This window comes from Poecilia latipinna, unplaced genomic scaffold (genome assembly GCF_001443285.1).
Source record: "Poecilia latipinna isolate Pla-1442-1.1 unplaced genomic scaffold, P_latipinna-1.0 Scaffold305, whole genome shotgun sequence".
Taxonomy (NCBI): domain Eukaryota; kingdom Metazoa; phylum Chordata; class Actinopteri; order Cyprinodontiformes; family Poeciliidae; genus Poecilia; species Poecilia latipinna.
In genome coordinates, this window is record NW_015112921.1 from 74,840 (window position 1) to 94,179 (window position 19,340).

The following is a 19,340-nucleotide window of genomic DNA, read 5'->3' on the forward strand; positions in this document are numbered from 1 at the left end:
CATGTGTAATAGTGGTTGGCTTAAACCAGTCAAATAATGGCGAAAACAGCAATTATCTGTTGTGAAAAATGTGAAGGCTTTTATTTTGGAGGTTATGTGATGCTCTCATTTTGACAGTCCAACGTGGTTGTCACTTAAGGGGTATCGGGTTTCATGAATCACATGGTACTTCCTTTGCTCTTCTGCCATCTTGTCTGTATTAAGTGTTCCATCAAGGTGCTATTTCTGTGTTTCTAAATGTTATTTTGAAATGTTAGCTCTGCCCTCTGTTGTAACTCACTGTTCCACCATCACTGTGGTTCTAAAGGGCCATTCAGTATGGCCCAGAGGGGCAGACACAGTTCCATGTCTTTTCCTAACTGATACAAAGCCGTGTCAGTTAGAATTTGCTTTGAGTTGAATTTGGCTCGTTTTTTCGTTAATTATGTCGCCATGGTTACTCGAAATGCCAACAAAAGTAATAGCTCCCCTCACGGGATCGAGTCGCACGTTTCGACATATACATCGTGAGGGGGTTCTACTTGATCTTTGGGCAGATGTTGTGAATCCATCAGAGGAATCTGGGAGACCCACTGCTGAGTCTGAACAACATGGTCTACTCTGCAAAGTCAAGTGTTCATTCTCATCTGAGGTACAAGAGGCAGTAGGAGGTTGTGTTTGGTGCTAGCTGGAAAAATCCACAGCTTCATTTCCAGCCGAAGCAAAATATGAGTTATGAGTCAGGCAGGACTTGGCAGGAAGTTTACACATAGCAACAATTTACGGTGCCCCACTTTTATCTGACATGAGATGGGATGGCGGACTTCAAATCGCTGCTGACCACACTATAGGCCACTTCTCCCCATCTATCTGCCAGCTTTCTTCGAGCTCTCTCTGCCTTGTTTGCTAAGAGAACCAATTTCAATCTTCACCCCTTTGACTCTTTTGTTGAATATGTTGACTTGCCACCTTTGCTCATCACTTGAATGTTTCTCTGCTGCAATCATGGTTTCATGAACCCTGAAAATTACCCTGAGAGACTTCACCGTCGTCTCTCAGGGTAGATTTGAACAGGACGTTGACAGGAAGGTGGGGAACTCGGCCTAACATTATAAAAGGGTGGAAATCCAGTAGTCTCATGGATGGATGCTTGTGATGGAAGAGTTCTAATCATATTGCCCAACATACGGTTAAAGAGCTCAGCAGATCCATTTCCCATTGGATGATAGGCTGTGGTGTGGGACTTTTTTACACCGGAGATCAGAAAAAGGACAGCCATCAACTCGCTCTAAAAGTTGGCACTTTGATCTGAATGTATTCTTTCATGTATTCTTTGTAGCAGAAGTTATCCCACAGTTTCCGTGCTACGTGTTTAGCTGTGCGATCAGGACAATAGAAAATATGTGCCAGCTTGGTGAAGTGGTCAGTCACTATGAAAACATCCGTGGTGAGGTTTATATAAATAAATATATAGCAATTCCCACTTGGATATGGTATATAGTGTGATTCTGAACAAAAAGTGAAAGACCAGTAAAAATTGTACTTAAATTTCAAGAGCAGGTTTTGTAATAAAACCAGTGCATCTCTGTGTTTTAAATTTCTAAGTGGAGTAAAAAAAATATTTTGATTTAAATTTGCTTATTGCTCAATAAATAATTGCTGCAAAGAAAATAGTGCTAATAATAATGATATATAAAACTTTTTAGCGCTTTTTTGGACATTCCAGGACGATTCACAAGAAAAAAAACTAATAATATTATTTATTAATTTATTATTAAAATAACAATGATGTTCGTTTCTAAATGGATTTTTCTAATTATCATATATTTCTACAGAAAATGTATAGGTTTTCTGCTCTAACATCAGCACCAGACATTACAATAACACAAACAGTATTAATCTATGGGAGCAGAGCTCTATTTAACGCCATCTGCTGTAATACTGAAAGACAGGGAGCTCCACCAATCAAACGCAGCCGCCTTTGGGCTTTGGACCAATCACACGCCACCTCTCCGGGAGTGGGCGGGAACAGTGCAACGGACTGACTGTAGCCATTGATGCGCTTCTTTTCGAAGACAAACCGATAATTTTTCCCATTTCTGCGGCTTTTCCCGACTGCAGCCATGGTGTCTCACTCTCTGGCCCTGCCGATGATCTGCTTCACCACGTTATGGGCTCTGGTGGGGGTCGTGGCTCCATTTTTAGTGCCGAAAGGACCCAACCGCGGGTAGGTGGCTTCTCCAATTGGCTGAATCCTTTAATAAATTCTCTTCAATTTTAAACATTAGGAAGCCTGCAGTCGTTTTATTGAAATCGTTTCCTTCAGAACATGTGATTTTGCTGTGTTGGTGTGTTTAGAAATGAATTAGAGTTTCGCTTAAATCGTGATAGAGGCCTGGCGTCATCAAGGATAATCCCTCCATCATCCTTGCATCCATACAGACACACACTGTCCCAGCGCCGTCATCTCTTCCGTTCAGCGGTCAAATCATGCCAACATTAATGAAAACATTCATTTATTATTGTTTCCTGTTGCAATTTCACTTATTTACGCTGACTATCAAAAGTGTGTTGAAATACCTGTCTTTTATGTTTGTTTAAAATATTAACAGCATGAAAACAGCATTCCAAACAAATGTTATACACTTAATGCGACATGTTTTGCACCAATCTGTTAGATAAATGTAAAAAAAAAATAAAACAAGATGTTTTCAGTTGTATAAATTTACAAGCTTATTGATTCAATTTTGCATTCATTGTTTGATGTGTTTCTGGCAATATGTCAGATTGTGAGAATTATTTTCAGCTGTTTTCAAATGACTAGACAACTTTTCTGTCAGAGTTTTGCGCATTTCATTTTCTGATGAGGCTTAAATAATTTTCCAGTAAATTCTTTATTTTATTGTCTTGGATGTTTGCTGGATTTTTGGTCAGAACGAACTAGTGTTATAATTTCATTCACTTTGACAAAAATCCAGTTTCATCTGAAGAAAATTCAGATTAAGTGATTTTTGTGTACTACTCATAATATGGAGAACCAATCCTGTCATAAGTAAAATTCTTTATTTCTTCTTAATTACGGCAGGATTGATCCTCCATACAGTAGCTAGTACCTCTGCATGAGACAAGTCACCGTTGCTGCAGCTCCACTCTAAAACACAAGGTGTAGTGTTGAGAAAAATAATACGTATCATTATATTGAAATAGTATCTGAATATAAAGAGGAATATTTTTTATCAGAGTGGCAGAAACAGGCTTCCATAGAATGACACCAGATGTTTATATAAACAAAAATTAATCCACAGCTTCAGCTTTCTAAAGTTTCATCAATTTGATCATCATCTTCATGATATAATTGGTTTGGTTCAGAGGTGATGATGTATCTTAAATATTTGTAATATTAAATCTGCCTGCAACACATTTATTGATAATACTGGAAAGAAACATGAGATTCATGTTTTTGTTTTAATTTTTTTACAGCGTGATCGTCACCAGTCTCATCCTCACAGCCGTCTGCTGTTACTTGTTGTGAGTACAGATGTTTTATTCTTCTTAAGAGCTAACTGGGCTCTGATTTAATCTTCTGTGTTGTTGTTTATATTTTTTAAAACATCATTTTTATATACGTGATCAGGTATGACAGCCAAAAGCTTCCACAGGGACACAAATATGCTGAGTGGTCTGATGTTCATGAGTGTTTTCTAAATTTGACCTAATTTTGAATAGCCAACTATAGTTAAATCAAAACTAAAAACCTACCTGCTAGAGTTGTTTTGATTCATAATAACTGGAACACTGATCAATATATTTGATGTGCATTTGACCAAATGTAATATTTATTGCTGTTTTATAATGAGATGTAAAGCACTTTGAACTGCCTTATTACTGACATGCATTATACAATAAATTTGACTTAACTTATAGTAAGGCTAAAGTTAGAAGATGTCTAAACAAGCAGAATATTTACATTTTAGAGTTGTGGTCAAGTATCTCCAAAAAACATCTGCTCCGTTTCCAGAAAGCAAAAGAGAGAAACCGAAGTCAACAAAATGTTGATAGTTGCAAGATGGTCACAGTCATTCAGGATATATTCCACTTAAACTTATAGTTTTAATTTATTTTTAGTATGTCAAAGATAGGAAAAATAAAAATTTTAAAATCAACAAAACATTGGTTCACCTCAAACCATTTGGCCAATGGATGTGAGCTGCTTGCAATAATATCTTTCCGCCACTAGAGGGAGATCTGCAGCTTGAAGAAAACAGCAGGTGCAGGTTGGTAAAGGTTAGGATTAAAATAGTTTAGCTTTATTTGGATACAATAAGAAAAATAACCCTGTAAGCCACAGGATGGAGAATGAAATGTGACATGCTGTGAGAACATTAGATTATACTGAATGTGAGCAAAACAACAGAGATGATTTTGGATTATGTCCATCATGGGAAATAATCCAGGGGAGGTAGTGGAGGAATATAAATACCTCTGTAGACAACAAACTGGGCTGGTGAGTGAGGACAGACAGAGCTGACTGTAATTTCTGAGGAAGATTACGGTAGATCATTCAGCATTTGCATCAAGATGATGCAGATCTTCTACATGTCTCTTGAGGGGAGTTTAGTTAAATGCTGTAAGGTATTAGAAATTATTGCAAAGGTGATAGGGACGCAAGCAGTTAATGGACTTCTGAGTAAGGGTCGTTTAATGGTTTATTAGATTAAATTTCGTCCCAATCCATTAACTAATAACCGCTTACACCTCCTGTTAGTGATGTAATCTGGCCCCCATCCAGCAGAGGGCGCTGCTGGTCATCCTGAAGCGGAGTCAGTTGATTATATAGAACTAAAGATGGAGTCATACTAGAATGGGAAGGAGAAACGATCCAAACGGAGTCCGGTGTGGGATGCAAAATGCATTTTATGCGGTTCTGTTTTGAAATATAAACACTCGACAAACTCCGTAAGTTTCCCCTTATATAGCGCTCATTCAGCCGTACTGCATGCTAAACGACGTCAAGTTTTCATTCAAAAAATATTGATATGCTACAAAGCTAACGGTATTTTGCATAATAGTAACATGGTGGCTGCATGTAAAATGGAGTTTTTCCACATACTTTATACGTTTTCATCTGTTATTTTTCTATTCGGCAAAGATTGCTGTTTTCTATTTTATAAATAGCTCTGAGTTTAATGATGCCAACCCCCGCAACCTTCTGTTTATTCAGCCAGTATTTAATGCAGCTGAAACTAAATAATATTGAGGGTTTTTTTTTTAATTCAGTGTATTATGGAGAATGTAATCCTTCATGTTGTGGAATGACTTCGGCCCTCTTGATATGAGAGAAAAATCAGGTTTTTAAGAAAATGACAGCTTTTCAATTAATCATTAGTTGATCAATAAGATCAGTTAACTTTAACGAAACTCAATAACTTAATTATCTTGGAAAATATTGTGACGACAAGGTCAGTTGCGATATGTCTGGTTTTTTTCCGCTTTTTTTCATCTGTGCTTTCATTACTCTGTGACCTTTGGCATTTTGGGCAAAGTCATTAGTGTCCAGTGAGCATCTGCAGCTGAATTCAAAGGTTTTCTAAATGAGATAATGTGAGTTAATGGGGGGAAAAAAGCTCAATGTGAAAAAAAAAGTGTTTCCACTGTGGTTAATGATCTGTTGGGTTTAACAAATCATTAACCATCTAAACCATCTCAGTATGGAGCAGAAATCATGGGTCCAACAGAGGATGAATGTGGCTAACGCTAAACCGTGTTATGATTTAAAAATATGTTTTCTAATATCTCCTTGTATATAAATAACACTGCTGTGTTTTATTATCATCACTGTAACAGGTGTAGGTCTAGAGTAGTTTTGTAAGATTCAGTGTCACATCACCTAATTCTCCTACCTACAAATGAGCACGCCCCCTGTTGGAGTAAAGTTGACACTGCAGTTAGGAAGTTGACAGGATGTCAATTTGGTTTCTGGGTTTCTGATGCTGTAATTGCATAAAATAATCAAACAGATGTTTTTTGTAAGTTCTAGGGACTTAAAAATCCTACCAGCTAAGGTAAAAAAAAAATTAAATTAGTTATTATGTTACATGGACAAAGTTTAAATAATGAGAATAAGGTCCGTCACTTACTAGCTAGATTACTTTTGCTCCACCGAACTGTACAAACATCCCCAGCAAGAGGAATGGACTTTTATATCTTAACATAAGCAAAAAAAATAAATAAATCTTTAATTTCCTGATCTAATAATACCTGATGCTATATTTATATATGTACAAGTATATAGAAAAAAACAAAATATTGTGAAAAAGTTCAATATGTTTTGCCACTAATTTCAGAAAGTAAAACTTGTATGTTATATAGATTCATTACTACTGAGTGAAATATATTTTACTCCTTTATTTCTTGTAATTTTGATGATTATGGATAACAGGAAATCCAAAATTCAATTTCTCAGAAAATTTGAATAATATATAAAATTAACAAAAAAATGTGTTTTAAGCTGAAATATCAAGCTTCTGAAAAGTATAATTTCTATTCACTTAGTACTTGGTTTAACCTTTTTTGCATATAGTAACAGCAGATCAGAATGCTCATAAATGTAGCACATAGTTTACATGAAAATAAAAAGCAATAATAGAAAATTAGGGTGTTAATTGTTAGCTTGGCGCTCTTTCTGAAGTTGTTGGAAGCTGAAGTGACCAACTTTTGTCCCAATTCTGGGACACTTTTTGCACCATTAGGCAGTTGGCATGGCAACAAAAATGTAGCTTTACATAAACCATGAGCTAGATGTGCCACCTTCTGCTAACTTTGGCGTGACTACATGCTAAGGAAACTTCACCATCAAACTCATTGGTAGCATAAAACTTTTATCCTATCATTCATAATACAATTGAACTCTGGTCTGGAAACAAAAACATTTTGAATACCAAACTACGCTGATGATCTCTCTTTCTTTTCTCAGTTGGTTAGTAGCCATTTTGGCGCAGGCCAACCCACTGTTTGGTCCTCAGCTGAAGAATGAAACTATATGGTATCTGCAGTACTACTGGGAGTAAACAAGGTGAGTCCAATGGGAAACATGTGATCTCAGTTTAAGCAGCAGCAACATTTGCTCTGGGTCCGTCAGCTTTTTAATGTAATTTAGAAAACAACTACATGCTCAACTGGCAACACAAGAAGCACACTACTTCCTTTCTCACTTCAAATTAAGAGTCTTAAAAGGTATATTTCACACTGACAGGAAATATATTACAAACCCACATATTTACGGTATATTTGGTTTGGTTTAATGTATCTAATACACATGTTAAGGCTGGACTATATGGCTGAAAAATGTGTCACGACATAAGCGTTTCATATTGGTCCATATCAATCATTTTTTTTGTTTTAAATATCTGAAATACTGCCAATTATTGACATGGCCTTTTCTGTTTTATCACAGTTTTTTACTCCACATCATTGTTTTTTATTGTTAAACAGTTATGAGGCAAAACTTTAAACTGCTGCTGCGCCAGTTACTTAAGTTGTTGCTAGGTAACCAAAGGGTGAGTGAGTTGCTAGGTAACCAAAGAGTGAGTGAGTTAGTAGAATGATTCCACCTGTCTAGTTTAACCAGCCGTGAGAGATTTGGCATCTAAAGTCTTGCGTCTGCCTAAATCCCCAGAACCCATCTAAATTATTGAAAAGTCTATCAAACATATTGTGTATTGATATTGATCACGTCTCTATTACCATATTGTTTTTGATTCATTGTCCGGCCCTAGTGCAGATTAGCTCCTCCAGCTAATAGCTGTTGACAATTAACACTTTCTTTTTTTAATTTTCTCTTTCAGTAGTCTCATTTTTGTAACTTGCACTTTCCACACCAACAAACTAAAAAACATTCAACTTAAAAAGGTTTCAGGCCTACTATTATTTGTTTATGCAGTGGTTTTTTTTTTGTTTTGTTTTTAACTTATTCCATGTTTAATATACTGTAGAGCAGGTAAAATAAAAAAAAAAAGACTCAGTTAAATTATTTAGTATTTTGAATTGGACTAAAGAAATTTGAGCGTCTGAGTACGTTCAGCTTGTCAGCTGGCATCAAACTTGTTTTCATTTTGGGCCACATTAACATCACAAATGTTCTTGAAGGGCCTGTTGTGCCAGAATGTATTGAGAAACCTGATAAACGGTTGGAGCTGTCTCTGCATTTGATATGTTCTTCTTAAAATTATCTTAACTGACTTCAGTATAGTCAAAGAAATGGCAGGGTGTCAATTTGATTTACTTTCATTTTGTTAAAGCAGAAATTTTCTGTTTAGTTAATTGGTTATAATTTCAGTAAAAATGAAGTTATTTTCATGTTGTCGCTCATTTTGTCACCTTCTTGTCTTTCTCTTCCAGGACTCGGATGCCTCCTGTAATTCCCACCTGCTGATCTGCTGGACTTAATTTCACCATCACGTCTGATTCCCAACATCCTCACATCTTGGTCTGCAACATTATAAGATTCATACAAATCTTGACTTTAAGCATTTTGCAACTCAAAAGTTAACATCCGCTTTCTCTATAAACTTGGAGGATATTTAGATTACACTGCAGCCTCTGGGAGCTAAGATTTGAAGAATATTATAGGTTGTCTTTTAAAAATGAAGCAGAGGTAATCTGTTTGTCTTTTTTGTGCTGTGCTCAAACTAAAACTAAAAACTAAAACACATTAGAAGTAGATGTTATTTTTACATTTTGAAAATGCACAATCTTTTAATTTAGCCTTTGTTTATATTTTGGATTGTGTGTTGCTCTCTCGTCGGGCAAACCTGCATTTCAGTGTGTATTTATTTCGGGGCAAGGACACTTATGTGAGCTTGTAGTAATCAACACAGAGTCCATTGGGTCTTGTTATATAACTGGTATTATTTGTGATGTAACAGTTTGTGTGTGTGTGTGTGTGTGTGTGTGTGTGTGTGTGTGTTTGATTGAGTCAGTGTGAGCATGCAGAGTTTATAACTGCTGACGCAAGAGTCTCCCAAAAACTGCGAGCCGAGAGCGATTCCCTCCATTTTCAAAACGAAAACTTCCTCCCACATTCTTTTCCGTGCTCCACGCCATGGAGGTCCACGTTGCCATGGTGACCTCACCGCCCAATTCAGCCCTGATCCACTTGGGTTCTTTTGATTAAGCGCTACCCTTATTTCCTGCCTACGGAAAGACAAACGTCTGGTTCTGCTGCAGAGACGTGGTTGTGGAGAAATTGCTGCTTGTTGGTCTGCAGTTTGCGATCTGGTTTTAGCAGTTTCTGCTAGTTTTCTCATTTAAGTTATGGTGGATTAATCGATTGGTTTTGATCATTTTTTTTTACTTTTAGTATGAAGTTACATAGACTTTATCTCTAGTGATTTTATTCTGAATAAGATTTTTTTCTTTAATGATCTAAAAATGCCACTTTAGGGGCATTTTCACAGCTGATAGTCGGGTACACTCAGTTCAATTCGAGACCTAAATTGCAACATTCATTACTTTTTCAGCTGGTGTGGTTTGCTTTCACACTGGGCTGTCTTTGAAAAACCTGTTCCCCCCTCGCCTGTGGTGGCGCTGCCCTAAGAACTACTGAAGGAAACGACATGAAAACCTTTGAAGAAAACATTGAATGCTACTTCCTTCTTTATGAAATGTGAATGCAAACGAAGTGGAGTGAGATTTTAATTGTTGTGAGTTCCTCTTTTGTCTTTGCTAAAAGACCATGAGCTATTTCTCATAGAAATGGCTCATAGCATAACGAGCTAACACACAAGTTTGTTAGCTTTTTTGTTTAGCGAACAAGATAGACTTGCTTGTTTTTATTTGTATTTTCCCAGAATTCCCTATATTTTAGTCTGTTTCCTGCTTTTGGAGCAGTCTTTGGACCACTTGGTGTTCACATATGGATTCAAACTTCACCAGAATTCATTTCAACCAAACAGAGACCTACGTTTTTGGCAGACCAGAGTTTGTTTTGTTTTTTTTTGTCCATATCAGAGTTCGATTGCACATTCACACCTTCCCAAATGAACTAGATTGTCCAGGCAAACAAACTAGAGTTCAGTTAAAGCGGACTAAACAGGGCTGGTGTGAATCCCACTCCAGGTGTTGGTCCAGGAAGTAGACGGTTCTTTCTTTCTCTGCAGGTAACATGGCTGCTTAAATCAAGAATAACAACACAAACAGCAGAGAACACAAGTAGAAATGCTACCAAGCTGAAGCTCTGCCAATTCTTCTATTACACACATAAACTACTGTTAACACCGCAGCACAGCTATTTGGTGCAGCAAGTTAGACAAGGGGAGTTTTAAAATTGGCTTCTCATCGGCCTTTTTTAAGATCACAGGGTTGTCCTCTTTCTCAGGCTGTCATGGACCTTTAACTAAACTTTCAGTATATTTCCAATATTTGATTGGAAGTTGTGTAAATTACTTATCCTTAGTTTGTGTTATGTGGCACTGAGATCTAGCTGTGGCATTCATGAAGTGGATTTTTCACATTTTTAAGAAAAAGTTATGGCAGCCTGGCCTGTATGGTGGTCAGATTGTGTTTGCTTTTTCTCCTGTGGTGTCATGTCTTCCTGTGCCGATGAAATGAAATGCAGACATGTGTGTGACAGAGGCATCGGTTCAGTGCTGGTGTTGCTAAGGGTGATGTTTAATATCGGAGATGAACGGCCACAATAATGAAAGTTTCTCCAGCAGTGAGTCATAATCTGCCGGTGCAACGATGCAGTGACGGGTAAAATAATAGCACTAATTTATTGGCACACTCTTTAGGAGAATTCATCATATTAATTGTGATGAATTGATTATTGAAATCAACTAATTTAGTAATTGATTAATCGTTAAGCATTGAGACTCAAAAAAAGGTCATTTGCTGAAAGAGCAACAGTCAGAGCAGTAAAAAAAAAACTACAAAAAATATATACATTTTGCTTTTAAGATATAAAAAATATTTTATTAAAGATGTTTTACCCAAAACTCAAGTGCCATAGTTCTATCTTCACCCAGTTTGAATTTTGTAAAACAAATATCCTATTAAACACCTTTTGTTAACCAATTTTTAATCAATTAATTCAACTATACACTGTATTGACAAGTCAATTCAATTAAAAATACTTTATTAATCCCAAAGGAAAATGAAATGATGTTGTAGCTCATTGATTCAGATTCTTCAAGGAGTTATTGTAAATGGTGATGGCTGTTGGCAGGAAAGATCCCTTGTAGCAGTCTGTAGTGCAGCGAGGCTGAAGAGACCTCTGACTGAAGATGCTCTGTTTTCTCAAGAAGAGGAAAAGGCTGAGATGTTAGAAGTATTTTTTAGCTCCAGATGCGTCTTTTGGTACAGATAATCAAGCATCCACTAAAGGAATGCTTTTGTTGCATTTTAGACAGTAACATGTTTACTTTATTTAAAAAAAAATAAATTCTTTATTTGCATCTTTGAATGTATTTCTAATATTGTATAGAAAAGGATTCAGTGAAAAATCTACAGAAATTTTCTTCATTCAATTAATTGTTAGAACAATCAATGGATTAATTAAAAACTAAAATAATCGTTAGCTGCAGACCTGAATTTATCTTGTTGAATGCCACAGCGCCCCCTGGAGGGTGCATCAGCCCTAATCTGTCCACATCCTTCCCTTTCTCTTCACTGTACCTCCGTTCCTCTGGCATGTTGGACATTTTTTGGACTCACCTGCCTCCTGTTGAAGCTTTAAGCGTGTCATCTGCCAACCACGACCACAGCTACGCTTCCCGCCTCCACTCCCCGTCTCCCGGTCTCAAACACCCCTCCCTCCCCGTCCGCCTCTCCAAAACCACTTTGCTTCAGCCAAAAAGAAACCAAATCAAAATACAGCTACTTTTTAGAAAGACCAAATTGCGTTGTATCTTTGCCCCAGCCCTTTGCTGTAGCTGTGGTGGTGGTTGCACACGTACGAGTTAGTAGGTGACTATAATGTGGCATGCATGAAGAAAGGACACAAGGGAGGCTGCCCTTTTACTCCTGTAAAGATGCATGTTAGTTTTTAGTTTCGCTCCAGCAGATCTCATAAAGCGGCGTCTCGTTTGCTCAAAGTACATCGTTTTGTCGAAAGTGACAAAGCGGCTCCGACTTGATTTTTTGTTGTTGTTTGGGCTTTGTCTCTCTTCTCGTTGGGATTACGTTCCCAATCCCACTCATCACCCAACAGTTTGCGTACAGACGGACAGAGTCGCATCTTCATTGTCAGTGAATCACAGGAGACCAAATGGCATCGTTCTCACCCAGCCAAACTCGCTGAACTGACAGAGGGAACAGCCAAGACTTCAGCGAAATCCCTCCAAACGCGCCGTCAGTGAATGCAGCCCAGCCATTTGTCAACTATGTGGGATTTCTTCCTTTTGCGATGCTTCTCTCCAGCTTTGGTGATGACTGCCCACTACTCAGCTGTTAAACGCTCCTGGCAGTATCAAAAAGAGATGGATTTCATCACGTGTTGAGAGTCTCCACGGTAACTAAAATCCACCAAATCTCAAATCTAAATGTTGATGAAAATGGGATATGTATGATATGTATGTAGCCTTGTGTTATTGTGAAGTTAATTGGTGGCATTGTTGGTGAAATACCCCAATAAAGAATTTTGTCTCGTACAATTGAGTCATTTTATTACAGTTTTTCTGGTTTTTCCTTCTAATAGCAGCTGGTTTTATAAGAAAACAAATTGATCTGTGACCCTCAAGATTTCATGAAGTAGTTTCAAAATATATCCTTCAAGGACGCAATAACAGAAACTTAAAAAAAATTGCTTTTCCAGCTAATAACAGCTGCTTTTATAACAAGTTGATCTGCGACCTTAAATGTTTTATAAAGTAGTTCCAAAAGATTTAAAATATATCCCTCAAGGATACAATAACAAAAATGTTAAAAATGTCTTTTCCAAGCTAATAGCTGTTTTTCTGATTTATGATATTCAATGTTTTAAAAATTAGTTTTGAACAGTTTACATTTTATTCTTCAAGGATGCAGCAACAAAAATCTTAATGTTTTTATATTTTTGTAATCGAAATAAGTTGATTCACAAAGTTTGATGTTTTAAAAAGTAGTTTCAAAAGGTTTAAATTTTATCCTTCAAGGATGCAATAACAAAACCCTCCTGCATTACAGACCAAAGTCATGAGCAAATTATTTCTAAAGCTTATTTAAAACAACCAGAGTTGATCAAAGTGCTTAAAAAATCCAAGATAAACAAAAACAATGAATTCTCTGAAGGAAAAAAAAAAACTAAACAGAAGAAAGCGATATAAACATGCTGTAAAAGAAATGACAAAGTGTAAAATAATTTAATTTACAACCAAATGAATATATATGTGTAGGCAGACATGTTTGAGTTTTGTAGACTTTATACTCTGGGACTAAAAATTTGACTTGTAAAGGTTTAAAATGTATTCTACAACAATGCAACTGCAAAAATCTGAAAAGCTGCTTCTATACGCTATAAAAACAAAATCTTACCAAGTAATTTTGATCTAGTTTTTAGTGCAGATATCTCACTACACTGGAAATGAAACAAAAGTAACAAGTAACTTTTCAGCAAGATATAGGAGCTGGTTTTAAGTAAATGATTCCTTAATACTGACAAAAACATACTAGTTGCATTGGCAGATTATTTTATATGTAACAAGCAAAATTCCTTATAAGTGAAATAATCTGCCAATAATACAAATACATTTTAATTTACAACAAGCTCCTATAGCTTGTTGAAGGTTTACTTATAAGTTAGTTTAGTCTTATTTCAAGTTAACTAGGATATTTTCTAAAAACACTTGGTAAGATTTTGTGTTTTTGCAGTGTAATGGAAATAAGTTGATTCAAGACATTTGATGTTTGAAAAATCTGTTTCAAAAGGTTAACATTTTGTCCTTCAAGGATGCAATATTAAAAAAAGTTAAATCTCTGTTTTGTACATATAAGGTTTACATATGGATTATTTTTAGGATTTAAATGAAAGAAAAGTAAAATTCCTGTTTTGTGTCTGTTGACGTTGCATTGCTTGTTTTAGTTCGGTTAAATTACCTTGACATAAAAGAAGAAGGTTGACTAATCCGTCCAGATTCTTCTATCCGATACAAATAAAACGCAGGAATGATTCACACTCTGTTTATTCAGCTCGTATCTGAGGCGCAGTCATTTTTCTAGAAAGAAGCTGCTGCACTTTGTGGAAATATGAATCCTCGTTCCTCCAGTCACATTTAGGAATTAAAAAGCTTGTAAAGTGATTTATTTTGGCAGAAGGAGCTGGGTGTCAAAGACTGATCAGAATGCAATGAGTGATTCTCACTAACTGGCTTCTGAAATGTTTTGTTTTCAAAATATCTCCTCATTCATGAGCTTTAAGATCATCAGAAACTGTTCAACTGATGAATTAAAGGGGAAGCTGGAGGAGATCTCATGTAAAATCGACTTTTATTTTTAGCATTTTATCATGTTATAATGTTATTCCCTCATCAAAAACATACTTGATGAGGGTCTACAGGCCAGTCATGATCAAATAATCTTTATTTAGAAAGCTTTGCTTAATAAATAAAGCAAAGCTTTATTTGCTTTGCTTTGTTGCTTTGATTCTTCATGTTTAAGGAATTCTTGAATCTCCCATAGCAACCATGGGGCTGTTCCCATAGCAACCACAAGGTTGCTATGGGTGATATGGGAGGTGTGTGTGGGGTGGGGGGTCGAAGCTCTTTCTCTCAAAAAGAGTTGAATATTTCAGCGAAGCTCCTCCTTGAAGCTGTCAGAGTAGGAGCTTCTTAAAGGGACAGAGGCCCAATTTCAAGGCGTCAAATTGCAAAGTCAAATTTCTTTTATGTCATGTTTGATATAGCTGTGATATTGCACCTAGTAAAATAATGTATAAGAAAAACTTAAACTATGGTACAGTACGATGCCAATATAGTAGTAACTGATGGGAGATAACATAAGTAATAGTGGTAGAGGTACAGGAATTAAAACAATTTATTAATGCTGCATTACCTGTTGTTACACAGGTAATTGGTATGAATGACCTGCGGTATCTTTCCTTCCTCCACTGTGAATTTTTCAGTCTGCTGCTGCTGTTTGAGCTTTAAAATTGCAGCTTGTGCCTGGAAAATACATAATACTTCCCCTTTAAACAATGCAATAATAAAGACACCACATAATTCTGCTTGCTAACAGCCCGGTTCTGCACATATGGGTCTCTAGTAACAGTCACATAAACGCTAACAACCTAGAATTATTCAGAGAATGGGTCTTAATGTGCCCTCCCACCCTGACAACCCACTTTCCTCTGAGAATGCATCAAGATTTAACAATCTTTATGCAAGCAGCCATATGAGCTGACCTACATAACAGCGGCTATACCTTAGATAGGGAACATTTCATTATGCAAGGCTGCAGTTACAAGCTTTAGTCCATTCCTGTCTTTTTGTTCATGCATTGATAAACAGATTCCTTTGTAGTGCAAATTAAAAGCTGCACACAACCCACTTATTTCACTTTAACAATATTTTTTATGTTAATAAACATCCAGTAATGCACAACTTGCTTCAAGAGATGATGTACCTAAATAAAAATAAAATACAGCCCCTCTCCTTTCTTGACTCCAAATATGTTAAAAAATAAACCAGATAAATAAATGCTAATGCATATCAGAATAAGGTTTGGGTGGCTGCGCGTAAAGACGCCTGATAAAGACTGTAACCCAGAAAAACATGATCTGATTTCTGTTCGTCTGTTGCAACAGAAGGTTTTGGGTTATTGCTGTTTCTCCCTGATCAACCGTCGTTTTCACTAATCAGTACAGATAAAACTCGTTAGCAAGGTTTCGGTATTCACTTTTACTAAGTCTTCCTCCTGGTGTGCAACGACTCAGAAAAACAACTTGTATCTACAGGCCAGTCATGATCAAATAATCTTTATTTATAAAGCTTATTTAAAGAAAACACAGTTGATCAAAGCGCTCAAAAAAAAAACCAGATAAACAACAACAAACAAAAGCATTAAATTATCTAAAGAAAAATATAACCTGAAGAAAGCTATTTTAAAAAACGCTACAAAAAATTATCTGAAAAATTACAAAAAGCACAACACAATAATTTCATTTTTTATTTTCAGGTTTTATTTTCTGGTACAAATGTTTTAACTGATTCCTGCTTTGTTGTAGTTTTTTCATGTTTCACTGATAAAAAAGATCCTACCAAGTATTTTTTTTTGTCTAGTTTCTACTGCAAATGTTATCAGTTTGCTTGAAATAAGACAAAACAAACTACAAGTAACTTTTCAGTAAGATATAGTAAATAATTTCTTAATATTGATTTTAATATTTATATATTTGTTCCACTATTATCAAGTCATTTTTTCCCCATGCATGTTAAATAATTTGCCAGTGGAACTAATATTTTTTCATCAATATTAAGGAATTACTGACTTAAAACAAACTGCTGAAACGTTACTTCTAAGTTTGTTTTATTCCTGGTACACTCAGATATTTTCAAACAGAAAATTTTGTGTTTTTGCAGTGTATAGGCAGTTATTTCCCTCTTTTTCTTTTATTGCTTATTTCTGTCTATTTCCCCAGCTCTTTGGTCTTTCATTCTACGCAGCTGCTGTTCATTCAGTGTGATTCATCTCTCCGGATCTTCCTGAGCCTCTGTAATTAGCTTTTCGTCTTGCTTCGCTGCTTTCTACTGTTGATAGTTCTGGTTCAGTTGCTTCCTGGTCTTTGTTGTCGTGTTGCTGCTTGTAAGTTGGATTTAGGTTTAGAAATTAACAGATGTCCTCTGCAGACTCGGACCGGTTTTCTTCCATGATCGCTCAGAGTTCAGTTTTAATTTCCCATCAGTTTTCCTCTCCCTGCTGAAGAACAGAGTCCCAACAGCATGATGCTGCCACCACCGTCCAGGTGCAGGGTCAATTTTACTCCACCCATTTCATTTTGCATGTCAAAAAATTTCATTTTTAATCATGTTGGCAAATGTTTACCTGGTTTTATTTGTTGTTGCTTGTATGCATTAATGTCATTTTGATCCTTAAAATACCAACATTTCCATTTAACTTTGTATGTTGGTCCATCTGATGATGTAATTTTTAATATAAAATGTAAAAAGTATTCTTACCAAATTTTTTTTCACTCTTACGTCGGTAATTTCTCGAATGGCTACTTTTTACTTTCACTTGAGTAAAAATATGTTATCAGTACTATATTAACCAGAAGTGCATAAAAATGTTGCTGCATTTTAGGTTTTCCTGAATTAAATGAAATAGTAATTTTAAAAAATGAGCTAATTACATTTACTTGGGTAACTTTTTTGAAAAAAATATTCTTTTAGGAGTATTTTTACTACGCTACAATTTGTACTTTTACATAAGTCATTTTATTTCTCTTACTTGAGTAAAATTATAGATACTCCAGCCACTTTGAGTAACTTTATTGAATCAAGGACAGGCTTGTTTTAACTTAAACAAAATCACCACATAGATACATATCTGCAGTTTTGTTAAAATTATGCAAGTTTTATATAAAAAAAACTGATTTGGATTCTTTTGCCTGGTTTGGTTACATTGTAATTATGTAATTTACATGGATTTTTATCATTTTGTCCCTTAAAATACCAAAATGTCCACATAACTTTGTATTTTTTTAATTTATCTTTTGATCAGTTACTCAGTACTTGAGTAGCCTTTTGACCAAATACCTTTTTTACACTTGAGTAATTTCTTTGATGGCTACTTTTTACTTTTACTTGAGTAAAAATATGTTGAATAGTTACTTTAGTACAAGTTTTGGGTACTCTACTCCCCTCTGGCCACACAGCTCATCATTCAGAGCATATATTAAAAAAAAACAGTCATTTATTTCCCATCCTGGATTTCTTTAGGATGAAGGACAAACTCTTAATTTTTCATAAAACCCTCAAAAAAGTTACCCACAAACACTTGTTGGATTAGCTGTTGTTATTCCCTGCTGCCTCTGCTCCTCTTGTGAACGTAATGCGGGTCTGGAGGTGAAATGGATCCAGCGGGACGGGCTCGGAAGCAGCCCCGGGCCCAGCTGAGGTCACCGGGTTCGCAGCCTCGCGGCTCTCGGTGTCCTTAAACGCGGGTCGTGTGACCCCGCCCTCGTGACGATTCCGTGTCGTAGATCTGAAACATATCCGTTTTCACCGGCTGAGTAGGAAGTCAAGTTAGAACCAGTGAGTCGCTGAAACCGGAAGTTCAGTTTCACGCGTTCATGACAAAAAATGAACGACCTCAGGGGACAGCGACAGCTTTGATCAATGCCCTGGCAACCAAACAAGCAAATAATTATTCAAATCGGACACGTCATTTATTAATTCATTCACTGATTCAGGTTAAAGTTTGACACAATTTAAAATGAAATATATATATTTTTGCATCCAATTCTGTTTTGACTTAAAAAGCAACACTATAAAATTCACAACTATGTTTTAAAATTATTAGAAGTTGGGCTACGTCTTAAAAAAATCAAAAAACATAATCAATAAACCTAAAACACAGGCAGGAACACAGATTATAATGATATTAAAAGTGTGTTAAGCCTGTATTCATTCAAGTAATTGCTCCATTGGCAGACTATTTAACTTATAACATGAAAAAAATGTCTTGTAATTAGTGAACTAATCTTCCAATTAAAGTATTTTCATCAATATTAATGAATCATTATCTTAAAACAAGTTCCTATATCTTGCTGAAAAGTTCCTTCTGAGTCACTTTTGTCCTATTTCACATGTACCAAGATATTTTCAATGGAAACTAGACCAAAATTACCTGGTTAGTGTAGTTCATATGTATACAGCTCCTTCAGACTAGTCAGGAGCAATTAGCAAACACCTTCTAGAGCTCAGTATACTAGCTAATTTTCAGTGCAACAGTGGTATAAATGCTGTTAAACGGTTAATAGTGGAGCAATGTTGTGATGACTTCCTGAAGTCGGAGTTCCAGAAAGAACAGCAGTTTTTAAAGAGACAGAGACCTAATTTCAAAGTCTAGAATTACAAAATCATTTTTAAAGTATATTTGGTATATAGAATTTTTAGAACAACTGAAGTTGCTTGATTGTGGTGTAAAATGGCACTTTATGCTTAGAAAGTACATAATACTGCCCTTTTAATACATTTCTAATTTTATAGACTTATATACATTTATGTCTTGAAGAACATGATTCTGTATACCTTAATATGACCTGAACATGAATTTGGTGGGGGAAGTGGGGCCAGTGGAGTGGCCAACATTTTTCAAGACAGGGGTCAAGGTCCCTCAGGGCCCTTTCTTAGGGGTGCCACTGTTGTATCCTTTGAGATATATATATA

The 19,340-nt window shown here is 36.0% G+C and overlaps 1 protein-coding gene and 1 long non-coding RNA gene across 2 annotated transcripts; one reads left to right on the forward strand and one right to left on the reverse strand.

Annotated features, from left to right (window-relative positions):
• The first annotated feature begins 1,976 nt into the window (after nt 1-1,976).
• On the forward strand, nt 1,977-8,689 carry atpv0e2 (ATPase H+ transporting V0 subunit e2). The gene is made up of 4 exons (XM_015034579.1): nt 1,977-2,206; nt 3,460-3,507; nt 6,953-7,051; nt 8,377-8,689. The coding sequence occupies exons 1-3, from the start codon at nt 2,103-2,105 to the stop codon at nt 7,044-7,046; spliced, it is 246 nt and encodes an 81-aa protein (XP_014890065.1). The 5' UTR covers nt 1,977-2,102; the 3' UTR covers nt 7,047-7,051; nt 8,377-8,689.
• A 2,211-nt stretch (nt 8,690-10,900) lies between these two features.
• Nucleotides 10,901-17,831, reverse strand: LOC106948740 (uncharacterized). The gene is made up of 3 exons (XR_001425238.1): nt 17,821-17,831; nt 15,125-15,130; nt 10,901-11,072 (listed from the first exon to the last, which is right to left on the reverse strand). It is a non-coding gene; the product is annotated as an uncharacterized LOC106948740 (long non-coding RNA).
• Nucleotides 17,832-19,340: the final 1,509 nt, after the last annotated feature.

Excerpts from the sequence above, each read along its gene's own strand:
- atpv0e2 (XM_015034579.1), top strand. The coding sequence starts at position 2,103 with ATGGTGTCTCACTCTCTGGCCCTGCCGATGATCTGCTTCACCACGTTA. Across the intron at positions 2,207-3,459 it reads CCGAAAGGACCCAACCGCGG|CGTGATCGTCACCAGTCTCA; the intron begins GTAGGTGGCTTC and ends ATTTTTTTACAG. Across the intron at positions 3,508-6,952 it reads GCCGTCTGCTGTTACTTGTT|TTGGTTAGTAGCCATTTTGG; the intron begins GTGAGTACAGAT and ends TTCTTTTCTCAG.